Raw genomic sequence first — 17,093 nt, forward strand, 5'->3', positions numbered from 1 at the left:
GGGGTGGGGGGGTGGGGGTGTATTTGGGTTTGATATGGTTCATTATGTCTCGTTTAAGCCAAATGGGTGATTCTGTTCCTTAAAGTCCCTGGAAAACATTCCGGTTTTTATTTCTTAATTACACCGCAAAACAAGTATTCTCAGCCCAATCAGCGGTGTTTGTCTGCACACACCGTCGCCGTGGTCGTCCGCTTGCCTTCTTTCATTAGAAATATTCAGAAGCTAACTGACAACCAAATGACATCAGCACACCCCTTACCTTCCCCCAGACACACAGACGCACACACCATCACAAGCGCTCAGACACAAAGACACACACACACAACACACACTCAGAACACACAGACACACACACACTCAGACACAAAGACACAGACACACACATACGTACACACACCTTCAGACACAAACACAGCCACACACACACACACACAATGTGCAAGGCAATTCACACAGCCAAATGACTCATGATTTCCACAAACACACACACACACACACACACACACACACACACACACACACACACACACACACACACACACACACACACACACACACACACACACACACACACACACACACACACACACACCTCCTTGGGGCTAGTCTGTCTATGCCCGATTAGAGAGTGAGAGGCCTCCATTGACTGGGTGAGCTTCATGCCTGGGCGGCACTCCACATCGCCCAAGGGGCATGTGTGTGTGCGTGTGTGTGTGTCTGCGCGTGCGCGTGCGTGTGCTCGCACCAGCGTGTGTGTGTGCATGTGTGCTGCACGTGTGGAGGGGTCTTTATCGCCATGCCTTATGCACCCCCTCTCCCCGCACACACGACTCCACACGTTAAAAAGTGTGTCTGAGGCAGCTCACCGGGGCCCCAGAGTCCCAGTGCTCGTACACCGCAGTGTTCACCCCCAGAACCCCCTGAGAACAACAACAGAGCCACTGACAACCCTGGCTGCCCAGCGGCCCGCTGTGTTGAAGTGGGAGCCAAACTGACACTCAATGGGGCCTCTGATTGCTCCGGGTCTGAAGGCTGAGCGCAGGTTTGCACGGGGGGCTTTTTGAAACGCAGAGATTTGGGAAGGTTAAAGTGTCGGGGGCTAGAGGTCGTAGAATGTTGGTCTTTTTTAGTGTCTCTCTGTGTTCACATTTGTTCGTCTGGGAACAGGCCAGTGCCTCTCCTACTGATACCAGGTGTTATTTCCAACAATCCTCCTTTTAGAAATAAGCTGAACTCTAACAGGGTAACTATGAAAAAATGTATTATAGTATATTGTTGACCTCATAGCATAATTGCCCGAGTCATATTTAAGGTTCATCTTGTGTTGAACGTAAAAAAATGCCCAGGTCAAATAGGCAGATACTGATTATGGAAGGGAAAAAGCCCTCGGATTGGCTTAGGATATAGCGAATGAGGCACTGTGACTCAACAGCGTTAGGGGAGTAGAGTATGGTAACAATCACAATTTGGCAAAATATACTCAAGATTTGCTGAAATTCAGCAATTAATCACTTGATGGCATTTTGTATTTTAGCATTCTGATCCATATTAAGGACATTTTCAAACTGAAATCAAAATAAAACGAGAATAACGTTGACCGGGAGACATTTTGTTCCTTTTCGACATTAAAGCGAGCGGACGTCTTTCCCGCGTCCGGGCGGAGGATGAGGTCGGCCCCTCCCCCCCGTCTCCCTGGACGCGCGTCCACAGAGAGCTCCATTGTGTTGCTCAAGGACACTCGGGTAATGGTGCCATGGTCGTTGTGCAAAGGCCTTGAATTACACTTTGCGTGAAAGCCGTCAGTGCGGCACTGAGTGACCTTGACACACTCACACACACACACGTACACACATGTAAACACACATACATGTACACACACACAAATACATACATGTAAACACATAGATCTACAAACACACACCTGCACACTCACACACACACACACACACGCTCACACACACACATTGATCTTCCCTTAACACAGGGCTTTTCTCCTTGAATACAGCATATTGTGAGGAACCTGCGTCACTTCACATCATCGTATTCTCATCAGAGAGCTTTTGCAGAAGAGAACGGGCGGTAGAGATCCAACGCACAACCGAGAAAAGACAGCGAAAACACCCCTGAGCAGGGCTTTATGTTTGTTTACAGGCCTGTGTGTTGTCTCCCGTTCCTCTCTCTCTCTGGCTCCCCCCCCCCCATCCCAAGGATCAGATTGGGTCTTTGATGAGCCAGTGAAATAGCATATGACTAGCGTTGAACCCCTTCAAAAAACACCATCTTCCTCCTCTACAAGCAATTAAGTCGCTGAATCTACTAGACTTTTCCGCCGGTAGTTTGGAAAAGCAGGCGTCACATCAGAAGCCCCCCCGATCTAATTTCCCAGGAATTGAGTGGTTTTGTTGTTGTTGTCGGAGGAAACCATCCACCTGGTCAGTGCTGGCGAGCATGTGTTCTCAACGGACCCAGAACTCATGCATGAGGAGACACGGAGAACACAAACAGCCCTCAAGCTGGTGGGCACACATAGGGTACGCTGCAGGAGGTTGTCGCCAGTGTCATCATCATCTCCAAGATCAGATAAGCATCATCATAGTTATCACCATCATTCTAATCATTGTCATTTTCATTATCACCATGATCTTCAATTTTGTCCTCGTACTTATCATTACAATCATCGTCAGTATCACCAACAACAATGGTAGCACGTCTACGACATCCTCTTCTTCATCATCAACATCATCATCGTTATCCCCATCTTCATTATCATCAACACCCTCATCTCGACCACCACAGGCCTCCTCATCATGCCGACCATCATCATCATCATCATCTCCATTACCACCATCACAGTCATCGTCACTAGCATCACTAACATTAGCATTTGAGTTTGGATCTTTCTGTTGTCAATAAAGCTTTGTAAATCTCACCAGGAAGATGACGGGAGGGCAGCCAATCAGAGCCATGGCGGTGGACAGCTTGCGTTTGTTCCCCCCGCTGTAGGTGCCGGCTGATTTGTTGGAGTACTTCACCAGCCCCAACTTCTGGATTCCCCACTCGGCCACCTTGGAACGAGACAGAACCGAGACACAACAAAAGAGAAGGGTTCAAAGACAAACCTTTTGGAGCCGGTGTTTGCATTGTGTGTGCGACGCTCAGGAACTGCCCCCCCCCCCCCCTGTGGAACCATTGTGTTACACGGCCCGCCCGCTTCAAAGGCCAGGCCCGGCCGCTGCCACCACAGTAAAGACCTTCATCGCAGGACTACCGGGACAAATCGCACTCTCAAATCCCTTCCCTGCAACCGGGACAGACTTAGCACCGGCAGAATCCATTGATTCACGTCCATGTTGATGCATTTCATTCACTCATCCGCAATCATTAGCCGTTCCAGTGCCGGCACGCTTGTTTACCGTTGTACACTGGAGGTTTGGGACCCCTCGCCCCCCACTCTGAACAAACAACAGATACAAACACATGATAGAGGGGAAAACACAGCCGTGGTGTGTACCGTGGGAAGGAACAGTGCACACACGCCAGAACTTTATCACCTTTAAGAGAGAGGTGGGGAGGGGGGGGTGATCAAAGTGCTGGTACTGGGTTCAAGGCCTGTGGTTTTCTGCCGCCAGGCCATTTCTCCATCATTTGATCCCTTGGCTCATTTGCCTGCTTGCTTGGCGGGTGGTTGGGTCGGTGAGGGGGTTCTGGTGAGGTGGTGCGCTGGGTCCCCCTCCCCCACCCCGAACCTCAGACACCACTGGGGGGCTCGGGTTGAATAATGAAGAGGCATAAACCACAGGCTCCGGCTGCCGGCTCCGGGGCCTCTTATTCATTATATATGCTCCCCTACTGGCCGGAGTTATCTATCACTGAGCATCCGGACCCCGGAGTTAATGTGTGCTCTGGTGGAGCGGCTGCTGGAGGAGAGTAATGGACACGTGCACACACACACACACACACACACACACACACACACACACACACACACACACACACACACACACACACACACACACACACACACACACACACACACACACACACACACACAGGCGTATAAAAACCAACAGCAGTCCTAAGAGGGACCCGTTACTGTCTTGTTTATGCAAGTAGCTCCTTTGTCGCTGGTTGTTTTGTAGTCTTTTTAATTGAACCGGAGCTTTTATTTGTAAAGGAAGAGACAGGGAAAAAAAGAAAAAAGAAAAAAAGAAGATAAACAAGGAAGTGATTTTGTGTGGGGGGCGAATGGGTGACCGGGTGGGTGGGTGGGTGGACGGGGTTGAGATGCAGTGCAGCAGTTACCATGGCAACCTCCTTCTCCGGCACCCCCCTCAGCCTGGCGTAGAACTGCAGGTGCTCGCGGCCGGTCAGCAGGTCGTCGATGCCGTCGAACTGGGGGCAGTAGCCCATGTTCTGGTGCACCAGGCTCATCTCCGACCGGATGCTGGAAGAGGGGTCGAAACATGCTCTCATTCATTTCCTTGAAGGAAATCCAAACCGAAAAACTATTATTCTTTTGGATTAAACAAAAAGGCTTTAAGCTCCAGGCTTTACGCTCGACTCGAATTGCACAAAGGTTTAAAAACATAGGATGAGATGTGTTGTAGAGCACTTCCATTCGACCACCAGGGGCAGTAGTGCCATTGCCGTGTAGAGTAAACTACCGCTAGCTATCCTGAGGGTAGCCAGTTGCCAGGATTCCAAAAAGGCCTCAAATGGGTCTCAATGGGTTAAACACCCATAGAGACAGTCGCCAGTGACAGTCTGGTTGGGTGTAGGTCTAGTTGCGTGTGTGTGTGTGTGTGTGTGTGTGTGTGTGTGTGTGTGTGTGTGTGTGTGTGTGTGTGCGTGCAGCGCTGTGCTCACCTCTGCAGTCGCCAGTGACAGGCGACTCATTGCATGAGTCGCCTGTCACTTGCTGTTTGGAGTTAGCAGGTCATGTCAATCAAACGTTTGTGCAACAGGAGTGAGTGGAGGAAGCGAAGGCCTGAAAAGCAATACACCCAGAAGCGCGTGGCGAGCAGTTCAGCATGGCCCTGCCCATCGCCCGGAGCTTCCATCTTTAGGAAACCGGACTCAAAGAAAGCAAGAAGGAAAAACGTCCTTTTTCCAATTTCACGCTGCCATCTCCATCAAACGTTTAGGGCATGTAACACGCCGAGAGTGGGTGTACTCGTATGCTTGCCGTTCTTTTCAAGCCTCTCGTTCGCCTGGAGCCGGTGTAGCGCGAGATGTCTCTTTGATCTTTCAAAGGCACATTAATCAACATTAGCACCCCAGCGTGTGCACCTGCGCCTCCGCCGCAACACAAAGTTAATTAACCGCCGTTGTAAATTAACGACATAAAAAAAAGACGGCAAAAAACGAACGTCGCTATGCGGGATGCGTGTCTGAGCGTGCGTTGTTGCGCAAAGAAGATGGTGTTTGTTGCAACGAGACACGGGGAAGAGAAAAAAAAAAAAAAAAGGAAATCACACAGCACCTCTCATCCGAGGCGTCAGGGCGCGGGTTGTTTTTGGACTTGTGCAGAGTTTTGGAGAGTGATTGCGGCGAGTAGAGGAGGAGACGAGGAGGAAGAAAGCAAGCAGCGGTATTGATGAGGTGCACGGCCGTGAAAGGGGATGGGAGACGAGCGAGACAGGAGGGGGCGGGAGCTGAACCCAGACATGTGGGGCTGTGAGTTAAACCCAGACAGGAGGGGGATTGAGCCGAACCGAGGGCAGGTGAGGATGTGAGTTGAACCGAGACAGGTGTGATGGGGCTGAGCCCAGACAGGTCGGGGTGGGATTTGAACCCAGACAGTTGGGGTGCAAGCTGAGGACTCGAGCTGAACCAAGAGCGGAGCAGCAGGTACACCGTGAACCACAGCTGACCAGGGGAAACAGAGGTATACGTAGATACATACATAGATAGATATAGGTCGAGATACATAGAGCTGGATACAAAATAAATAAATAATTCTTATAAAGTCGCTCTTATTCTTATAAAGAATAAGAGCGACAGACTGACATATGGATAGACTATTATACTGAGATATAGGGGAGGATTGACCTAGGTTGAGAAACATAGAGCTAGATGGAAAGAAGGAAAGAAGAAGACAGACAGACGGACATATAGATGGACTAATAGACAAAGATATAGGTGAGGATTGATGAAGGTGGAAAAACATAGAGCTAGAAAGAAAGAAAGAAAGAAAGAAAGAAAGAAAGAAAGAAAGAAAGAAAGAAAGAAAGAAAGAAAGAAAGAAAGAAAGAAAGAAGGAAAGAAGAAAAGAAAGAAAGAAAGAAAGAAAGAAAGAAAGAAAGAAAGAAAGAAAGAAAGAAAGAAAGAAAGAAAGAAAGAAATTGAGAAAGGATGAAAGAGCAAAATAACTAAAGGATGAAAGAACGTAAGAACGAAAGAAAGAATGAGACGCAGACCAACTGATTAATAGACAGACTAATAGACAGAGAAATAGTTAAACTGCTAGTGTTTGCAACGAGGCAGACTGTAATCCCCAGGCGCCACCCCCCCCCCCCCCCCCCACCCCCCCCCACCCGGCCAGCAGCCATCTTGGGAGGCTAATTATGATGAGTCGCTCGCCGAGGCTAGCGCTAATGCTAGCGGTTAGGGGCTCACCTGTATCCGTTTAGGTAGGCCTCGCCTCCAGAGACTGGGATGTCCCCCGTCAGCATCTTAAAGGTGGTGGTCTTCCCCGCCCCGTTGATTCCCAGCAGGCCGAAGCACTGGCGAGGAAAAGCGCAAGAAAATGACTACATAAATAGTACAATCGTTAGCGAAAATGGAGTGGGTGTGTTAGCATTTTAACCAAAGACTTTAAGGAACCGTGTTGTTTTTTTTCCCACACAAGGCAGTAAAGGTTGTTAGTAGGCCAATTTGGTGCTTGAATTTGCATGTATTTCTTAAAAAAATATTCATTATTTCACAGTTAATTTGAAACCAGTTCGGTTCATCGGAACACGTTCGCATCTTAAACGATACACTGTCGGCCGATTCTGCGGACGTGCTTCTGTAGGTTTTAAACCAACCCCTTCGGATGAATCGACGTGGGACCGAGCAAGCGTTCCGCCTCTGTCCTGCCATTCTCCAAATCTCCCCGACCGCCAAGCGTATGGGAGCTTTTGCTTCTTTGTCGGGGGTTGTAGACGAAACAACCGACAGACCGGGATACAGCGGATTAAACGAGAGAGGAAGTATCGATTTTCCAAAGGTCACTATAGAGAACTATAGGAGCGTAATGCCTCCTTGACTTTGGAATTATGCTCTCCCGACCAGCCAAGGCCATCTGTAAATAGGCAGTTATAATTTGTTGCAAGCCTCTTCCGTTTGGAGGAGCATTGGTTTTCTTGGGTGTCTCTCTCCTGAGAGCTATAAAAAACACACAACAGGATTCTGATTATTCTGTGGCTTTCGGAAAAGTCGGGAGCACTCTTTTCCTCGCTTTAAAGGAGAAGACATGGAAAGTTTCCACTAACTTTACAAATCTATAATAAATAAATATTTAGTTAAAATCATATTCCCATGAATATGATGCAGACAAACAAGATTTATTATTAGTACGTGTTTAGAGTGCTGGAGTTTGTTTGTGATACACAGGTTCAAGTGAGTCAAGTGAATGTATATTTTGAGGCTGATGTCTTTGGTATTGAGATTTATTATGAATAAATACACATTTATGTATGAGATCCGAATGTCAATGCCGACCTCGAATAAATAAATGAGACAATAAACTCTGTCGGAGTGATAAGATGCAATAACAAACACACAACTGAATCAATGGAGTTCCACACATTAGATGATGTATACGCTTTTTATACGTTTACATAAAAGAGCTACACCCTAACTTCACCACATCCATTATTTGGACCATTACTATCTGAAACAAAACACTGAAACACCTTTCCATTTTGGCATCAGCCTAATTACCTGAATGTTCATTCGTCTTTTGATTTGGCAGTTGGCATCTTTTCAAGCACAAAAGAGAAAATAATATAATATTGTATTGACCTCATTACTACTCTATACTGTGCATAAAGGTTGATTTTCGGAGATTTCCATTGTTGTTATTAAACAATAAATTAGCTTAACCTTTTATCACAAAAAAGTGTTAAATAATAATGTGTGGTAATTCTTATTACTCTCCAGTACTGCGACGACAATCCCCCGTCCAGTCTGGTGTCAGTAAAGTATCGCATGGTTGGACTGCGGAGCATCCAGGGCCTAAGAGCTTATACATCCTCCCCAGCCGAAAAGCATACGAGCGCTAGAAAAACACATCACGCTCCCCTATTATATTATGGGATGGCGATAGCCCTCCGTCTCGTCTGACGGGAAGCATCCTCTCCAGTGACCTAGCTTAGCATCGGCGGCTCCTGCACGTATATTTGATTTCTGTCAATCATTCATCCCCGGCTGTCTGTGACCGGGGGTGCGGTGAGAGCTGGTTTCACCCACGAAAGAGGCAATGCTCAGGGTAAATAATGCATGAAAAACACACTGTTTGTGTGTGTGATTGTGTAAGTGTGTGTGAGTTTGAGTGTGTGATTGTGTGTGTGTGTGGGTGTGTGTGTGTGTGTGTGCGTGTTCTAAAGATTATACCTTACATCATTCTGCTGCTCTTTACATTTGGGATTTGGGGCCAACGACCAAAGGTTTGACTTGGTGGCGAAGAGCCAATCGGATTTACTTGCCCGTGTCAGTGTATTTCAGGGCTGTTGTTTGAGTGTGTTGGTTCAGGCGGGGGTGGTGGTGGGGGTTCGCCTCAAGACTTTTTGTGTGCAAATTTTGACACCGGCTTTAAGCGAGTGTATAAATATGAAAGTATCCTTGGCATCCATGTGGGGGCGCCATTGAGTAGCATTACTCCACGTAATTCACGATAAAGAAAAGACGGCCGTTACCACGCTACTGTATTTTCCAATTTTCCAGATTTTTCTTTGTCGTAAAGCACGTGCTTTATGACAAAGAAATTAGAGAAAAACAGGTATAACGTGTTATAACGTGAAATGAAGGCACCATCGTCCAAGTGTAGCATTATCACGTGGTCGATTAATTACTAATATAACTGTGGCAGCCAGAAACGCTTAGGGAAGACTCATCTCGTATTAATTGACTCTTTTCAACGAGGCATTGAGATAAGGGAGCACAACCCAGGTGAATATCCTTAATCGTTATACATTCATCATTTTGTGTATAATTGTATGTCTGAAACAAACCAAATATATGATATGCCTCCGAAACAAATCAATCAAATTTGACAATCGCCTATAATATACAAATAAACACAATATGTGTGTGTTTGTGTATGCAGCCTGCAATACTAACTAAGGATGTTTTTGAAACAACGACTTCAGCAGCTACCCTTCTCCTCTGAAGTGGGTAAACTAATCAACGTATTGTTGCACGATAATACATTGAATTTAAACGTGCAATCAGCTGTTGGTCCTCGCCTCCCATTGTTCCGATAACCTGATGTTTTGGTGGAGTCTCATGGTTCTAGTCCAACAAGCACATGAGAACCCTGAGACTCAATCAAATCCCAATTGAATCCCGTCGATATAATAAGCAGTCAGGCAAACACGGCTGATTGCAGTTTGAATGTCTCAGTTATATTGCAGCAATGAGGTTGGACCACCAACCAACCAATTTCACCTTGATATTATTATATCAGCCCCATAATAAAACAGTTAGGCTAAAGTTTCAAGAAGCATGTCTTCACTACTCTTCTATTCTCCAAAGAGTCCATGTCTCAGTGAGGGGTAAAGTCTGGTTGTGTGTAGGTCTAGTTGCGTGTGTAGTTGCGTGTGTGTGTGTGTGTGTGTAGTTGTGTGTGTGTGTAGTTGTGTGTGTGTGTGTGTGTGTGTGTGTGTGTGTGTGTGTGTGTGTGTGTGTGTGTGTGTGTGTGTGTGTGTGTAGTTGTGTGTGTGTGTGTGTGTGTGTGTGTAGTTGTGTGTGTGTGTGTGTGTGTGTGTGTGTGTGTGTGTGTGTGTGTGTGTGTGTGTGTGTGTGTGTGTGTGTGTGTGTGTGTGTGTGTGCAGCGCTGTGCTCACCTCTGCAGCAGGTATGCCCACGCAGACCCGATCCACAGCAGGGGTCTTTTTCCCAGGGTACACCTGTGGTGGGGTAAGAACAGACAGGTGAGATCAATCAAGCGGCCCGGCCAGCCTGCCCTGGTGGGGGGGGGGGGGGGGGGGGGGGGGGGGGAGGGGGGGGGGGGGGGAAGAGAGAGAGAGAGAGAGAGAGAGAGAGAGAGAGAGAGAAAGAGAAAGAGAAAGAGAAAGAGAAAGAGAAAGAGAAAGAACGAGAACGAGAAAGAGAAAGAACGAGAACGAGAACGAGAACGAGAAAGAGAAAGAGAAAGAGAAAGAGAACGAGAGAGAGAGAGCGAGAGAGAGAGAGAGAAGGAGACAGACAAAGGTGAGAGAACAGAAATGACAGAGACAGAGAGACAGAGAGAGAGAGAGAGAGAGAGAGAGAGAGAGAGAGAGAGAGAGAGAGAGAGAGAGAGAGAGAGAGAGGCAGACAGAGAGAGAGAGATTAAGTGAGAAAGTGACAGAGAGAAATAGAGAGCGTGAGACAAAGGCGAAGAGGGATACTTTAATGCATTAAATCTGAGTAGCGATCATTTACAAGTATGACGGTGATGTTAGTCACATGGGTGGTGGTGATGGGAGGGTCTTGGTGGAATGCATGATAAAACACGCTGTGTAAGACAGGGTGTGGGAGCACACGTTGAAAGGGTACCCGTGTTCCAGAGCGGGGAAAAACAAAATCTATGTCCAGGCGTGAGCGAGAAGTCCTGTTTTCCCGCGGGAGTCCGAGCAGAACCCCGGCAGAACGCTACCTACAGCGACATACATCCCCCCTCTTCGGTCTCACTTCAGTCTTTCGACGGACGCTCGTGTTGTTTTGACATCGGATGACAACGCGTCGCGTGCCAGGACGTTCCAGCGGCGCACAGATGTGCATTCCTCTCATCCACGCAGCCCCCCCCCCCCCCTCGGACCTCCCGGTTGGGCCGCGGCGGCAGATGACAGGCGAGAGATGGCGTGTGACGGCGTGTGGTGCGTGAGGGGTTTTAATCGCATACGTGGAGACGTAGAGAGGCGTCTCGACGCCGTGGGAGGGCAAACCACAGCGTTTAAAAACGGTGAACCTTATCCCCGAAAGAGGTGACGCGAGAAACGCATCCCGACTCTTAATGGAAGGCGACACGCTTCCAGGTATAAACGGGTAATTAGTGTTGAGGCGAATTACATAGGGAGGAACGGGAACGGTCCCCTGGGATCTGATTGGATGGGACTTAATTGAATCGCCCATCAGACGGGGGAAGGTCAATGACATGTTGTATATAAATTGTCATATTTCAAACGCCATTTGCATACGGCAGAGAATACGGTGCTGTAGTGAATGGTATGTTTGAGATATCTGAATGTTTATCATCTGAATGTTTCATAGGTACATAAATAGATGCATAATATCCATTTTTGGTGACTTTATTATTAACTCAAAAGCTGCCATGGCACCATTGGATTGAGTCGCGTATCACGTAGTGTACACACAGAAAGAATGACAGCAACGCCTCGTTTTCAATAGAATCAGTCATACCAAAGGAGAACGGAGCATTTTGCAGTCTGACTTTGAGTGGACCCCCCACCAAGATCCCGTAGCAGACCAAGAAAGGGTGAGAGAGGCCGGCTCTCACTTCAAACTCACTCCAAGCTCCGCATCCCCCGGCCCCCCCCTGACGACTGGCCTCAGAAAGCTGGCTCGCGTTCGACTCTGAACTTGAAACCTTTTCGGATAAACTTTGAGCAAAAAAGTTTTCCGGAACTGAAATCAAGAAAATGTCGATGAGAGAGCTAACGATCCGTTGAAGAGAGACGGATATAACCTGGGATGACACTCGGGACGGGACGACGGCTTCCGTCGTCGCTTCACGTAGCGACGCGGCGTTTCGGGAGACGTTTCAAAGACTGTGCTGTTTGTTTTGGTGTGATGTTGTTTTGACAGAATGATGTGACAGGTACGGGGACTTTTTATAATGAACAGAAACACAGGGGGGAAGGATTCGCTCCTGGAAAGAAGGAACAACTGTTATTCTTTTGTTTTTCCATGGCTCTTGTTCTAATTAGACGTGTTGTATTACAAAAGTCTATACGATCATACATTACCGGGAAAGAGGCGCCATTGAAAAAGGCTTGGTGTTAAATCCTGATAAACAATTGGAAAGAAAGAATTTATTCTGCAAATGTTCATAATTTTTCCTGCCTAGTAAAATCTGAATCAAAATAGCTTGACGAGAGCTGTATATCTTCGAAGCGAACGTTTACACAAACACACAGTAAACAACGGTGAACAACAAGGGGCTCACCATTAGCAAGGGCTGGGAAGTTCACATCAGGCTTTCAGGGCGCGTGTTTACGACCACTTACCACAGCCTAGCGTCTTAGAAGTGCTCAGCACAAAAGCCCTTCTACGGAGAGAACACAATGTCTAAATTAAGTTGTGCAAAGTTAAGTTATTGCCCTGGCGTTCACACATGTCAAAGGACCTACTAAATTGGTGTAATGAATTTTTTTCCAACACCCATCAAGGGGGTTGTAGCCTTCCGGTGTTTATCCTTTTGTTCAATTGGAGTGATCAAGAGAGACCTGGACAGCAAAAACGCTAAGTGCTATAGCTCTACAGCTAGCAGTGCATTTGCTGTAGCTCTACTAGTAACAGCACATAGGCTACCAAGTGCTATAGCTCTACAGCTAACAGTGCATATTCGGTAGCTCTACTTCTTACAGCACAAACGCTAAGTGCTATAGCTCTACAGCTAACAGTGCATATTCGGTAGCTCTACTTCTTACAGCACAAACGCTACAAAGTGCTATAGCTCTACAGCTACCAGAACAGATGCTGTAGCTCTACTAGTTACAGCACAAACGCTACAAAGTGTTATAGCTCTACAGCTAACAGAACAGATGCTGTAGCTCTACTAGTTACAGCACAAATGCTACAAAGTGCTATAGCTCTACAGCTAACAGAACAGATGCTGTAGCTCTACTAGTTACAGCACAAACGCTACAAAGTGCTATAGCTCTACAGCTAACAGAACAGATGCTGTAGCTCTACTAGTTACAGCACAAATGCTACAAAGTGCTATAGCTCTACAGCTACCAGAACAGATGCTGTAGCTCTACTAGTTACAGCACAAACGCTACAAAGTGTTATAGCTCTACAGCTAACAGAACAGATGCTGTAGCTCTACTAGTTACAGCACAAACGCTACAAAGTGCTATAGCTCTACAGCTAACAGAACAGATGCTGTAGCTCTACTAGTTACAGCACAAACGCTACAAAGTGTTATAGCTCTACAGCTAACAGAACAGATGCTGTAGCTCTACTAGTTACAGCACAAATGCTACAAAGTGCTATAGCTCTACAGCTAACAGAACAGATGCTGTAGCTCTACTAGTTACAGCACAAACGCTACAAAGTGTTATAGCTCTACAGCTAACAGAACAGATGCAGTAGCTCTACTACTTAGAGCACACATGCTAACAAGTGCTCTCTACAGCTAACAGCAGATATGCAAACCGGTGCTATAGTGACACCGCTAACAGCACATATGCCGGCAGGTGCTACAGCGCTACGGCCAAAGGCTAGTGGCAGGGGGGCACACAGCAAAACATTTGTCCAAGCCAAGATAGATGAGCGGAAAGGGGAGAGGAGGCGCACAGGCTCTGACAAATGACTGATGGCCCATCGATCGCTTCAAAACACATAGTGAGATTTACGACAGCCGTGGGCCTGGGCCATATGGCCGCTGAGGCCTGGCGCTCGTTGATCAAACCTGGGTCCGGACCGTAATCAGACGGGCCGCAGCTGTGGTCAGCACACAACCCATCCCTTCTCCCTCCGACGCTGGCCTTTGGTTATAGTGTAGGCCAGGGGCGGTGGTCATGGGAGTCTGCCTGGTATGAAACACACCAGTGTCGGATCTCCGGGCTGAGATGCTACTGGTCTCTAAGAGGAGCATTGCCTCCCTTGTAAGGGATGATTTTTGTTAATGTAAAGGTGCGTTCCCTGCCGTGGGTTTTGTTTCGCATGTTAAAGCACTGTTAACTTTTAAGTGGTTTAATACCCATTATATAAAAATAGCACACAAAAAAAGTTTGAGTGAGGGTGTAAAATCGTCAGAGCAAGAGAAAACGAACAAAAGGCAGCAATAAAGGAATGTTTCAAACTGGGAAGGCGTTTGAAATGTAGAGCCAAATGCAATTTCGTCGATTGCCGCTGACAGACCCACTTAACCGAAACCCTTTCACCCAGCGCCTGCTAACACCTCCGACGCCTGTGTCAGTGTGTCGTGCCTGCCCGAAAGCCGAGGTGAGCGAGTCAGAGCGAGCAGGAGAACGCCAGACAGAGTGTAAGGTAGCGGCGCGCTGCCATGAGAACGACACGAGGCGAGTGTGCGGCAGGAGTGAACCTCTCCAGTCCGCCCCTAGACATCTGTCTGACAGACCGAGTGTTAGAATCTCGGCCACGGGAGTGGTGCGCCACGCTGCAGCGCAACCATGGCAACGTCCACGAAGCGCAGGCCATGGTTTGACCCCCCCCCGGTGCGCCATGAAGCCACTACAGGGCCCTCGCTCCCCTCCTAGGGCCACTTAGCGGTCACTCGTGGGAGTGGAAGTTGATTAAAGCCAAACGCGAGCCATGAGCATATGAAAGTGTGATGAGGATGTTTCTTTTTCTCCATCACAAGGGAAGCATCTGACCGCTGATTGGTTGAGCACTATGGACCGCTCCTCCGCCTAGCGCTGACGTATCTACACACTTGTGGGTTCAGCAGCACGGATAACTCACCCGACTGGTGTGGATGCATCTAAACTAGGGCTGAACGATTTGGGGAAATAATCTAACTGCGATTCTTTTGACCAATATTGCGAATGCGATTTAATGTGCGATTTTTTTATAATTTATTAAGTTCCTTATGTTGTGTATTATTCACAAAAAAAAAAAAAAAAACATTCTTTAGTATGACCAACTGGCGCTGAAAACTTCTCTTTCCTTTAGGCCAGGCCGATGTGTTGAGAATAATTTATAATATAAACTTCTTTATTTAACTATTGAATTGTAAAATAAAAATACTAATAAATGAATCGTACTGGTTTCCAGTCAGTAACGGTGACAATAACTTTATCGGTTCAGCACCATAGACAGCGCCCTAACCTTGCGTTGACGCATATACGCACTCGTTGGTTCAGCACCACGGATAGCACCCTAACCTTGCGTTGACGCATGTACGCACTAGTCGGTTCAGCACCACGGACAGCGCCCTAACCTTGCGTTGACGCATATACGCACTAGTCGGTTCAGCACCACGGACAGCGCCCTAACCTTGCGTTGACGCATATACGCACTAGTCGGTTCAGCACCACGGACAGCGCCCTAACCTTGCGTTGACGCATATACGCACTAGTCGGTTCAGCACCACGGACAGCGCCCTAACCTTGCGTTGACGCATGTACGCACTAGTCGGTTCAGCACCAAGGACAGCTCCCTAACCTTGCGTTGACGCATATGCACTAGTTGGTTCAGCACCACGGACAGCTGCCTAAACTAGCGTCGACATGACCCTAAACTGGTCGGGTTAAGCACCACGGAAGAGCTCTCTCGCCTAGTTTCCACATACCCCGACACAAGTCAGTTCTACTCCAGCCCGACAGACATACACACACCCAAATTCGACACCTTCACCGGTTGTGATGCAGCAGCACCTTCTTAGATACCCTTTCATGCGACAGAATTGTAAACTATAGGGACGAACAAACCCGTTGTCAACACTTCGGCATACCAGACCACCACTGTATACATCCTTCAAAGTTTGTTTGTGAACACAAGCAGCAGCAGCCACTGTTATGAAGTCCCCGGGCGTGGGGATGCACAGGGTAGAGTTGTTGTGTCAGCAGAGAGCAGGATTTATTGGTAAGGGATTGCCGGCCCTTGGGTTGCGTGGGGCCCTCTAAAGTGCCTCTCCCCCGCGTTGGATCAACATAATTACAAAACCAAATTGATAATAAACAACGTGACCCGTGAAATAACGACCGGTGCTGGGGCAGAGATAAAAATAACCGCGAGTGACGTCTGTGACACTTTAAATGTTTGAAGACTGTCAGGACCACAGAGTCGCAACACCAGCCTCTACAAAAGACTCAAGACTCAGTTGTTCAGAGTTCACCTGTACCCCCCACCCACCCCTCTTACACACTTACTGTATGTTATATGTCCTGGCACTTAATGTACGCATTTAGTGTATGTTGTACGTCCTTACGATTAAAGAAGGAATCGTGTAGCATCTTATCCTAGCTATCTTTGTTATATACCTTGAATGGGTTAACCTAGCGATTGTTAGTGCTTGGCACTTGGATCTATGAACATCCTAACTGTACCGACATCGATATATTGTTGTTTTCTTCTGACAAATATACTCATTGTAAGACCCCTTTGGAAAAAAGCGTTGTTCCCCCAAATGTAAATGTAAGACTGCAATGCAATTCTTAATACTGCTCTTAAATGAACACAGCGAGGCGGTTGGGACAGGGTACCTTGGTGAGATCTATGATCCGGAGCAGGTCTTCCTGCTGTGCCGGGCCCTGCAGGACCCGCTGGCGTTCCAGGGCCACGTCCTCGTCCTCCTCCTGATCCTGAGATAATGACTTTCCCCCGGCCGCCCTGAGGGAGAAGAGAGGAAGAGGAAGAGCGCAATGAGGTTAGTCACCGGCGCAATAATATCAGAAGCGGGAGTGGAACCTTTAAAGGGGAATCGTCTACGTGAGCTAAGGAATCGTGATGGCGGGCTGGGGATGGGAATAAACTAATGCCTCCGGAGAAAAACAAAAATCTGACGTAACACAGTTGTTTCCTTGTAATGTAGTTTCCTTGACAACCATGCTTTGCAAATCAATTAATCAGCCACCAAATGATTTGGCCAACCGATGAAGAGTTTGACGTGTGCATGACAATGCAATAAGCGATCATAGCTTAACAAAATATAGAACATCGGCTTTTCCAGTGTTACCTTTACATATCTTGAAGGT

At 47.4% G+C, this 17,093-nt stretch overlaps 1 protein-coding gene across 1 annotated transcript in view; it reads right to left on the reverse strand.

The window, feature by feature from the left end:
* LOC130370390 (phospholipid-transporting ATPase ABCA1-like) overlaps positions 1 to 17,093 on the reverse strand; it is a 150,552-nt gene that overhangs the window by 10,898 nt on the left and 122,561 nt on the right. The window contains exons 42-46 of the mRNA XM_056576150.1: positions 16,602 to 16,728; positions 10,050 to 10,112; positions 6,619 to 6,725; positions 4,303 to 4,444; positions 2,931 to 3,065 (exon numbers count right to left, since the gene is read on the reverse strand). Of these exons, the coding sequence (XP_056432125.1) occupies positions 2,931 to 3,065; positions 4,303 to 4,444; positions 6,619 to 6,725; positions 10,050 to 10,112; positions 16,602 to 16,728 (574 nt within the window). The remainder of the gene's footprint in view (positions 1 to 2,930; positions 3,066 to 4,302; positions 4,445 to 6,618; positions 6,726 to 10,049; positions 10,113 to 16,601; positions 16,729 to 17,093) is intronic.

Source organism: Gadus chalcogrammus, chromosome 17 (genome assembly GCF_026213295.1).
Source record: "Gadus chalcogrammus isolate NIFS_2021 chromosome 17, NIFS_Gcha_1.0, whole genome shotgun sequence".
In the NCBI taxonomy this organism is placed as follows: domain Eukaryota; kingdom Metazoa; phylum Chordata; class Actinopteri; order Gadiformes; family Gadidae; genus Gadus; species Gadus chalcogrammus.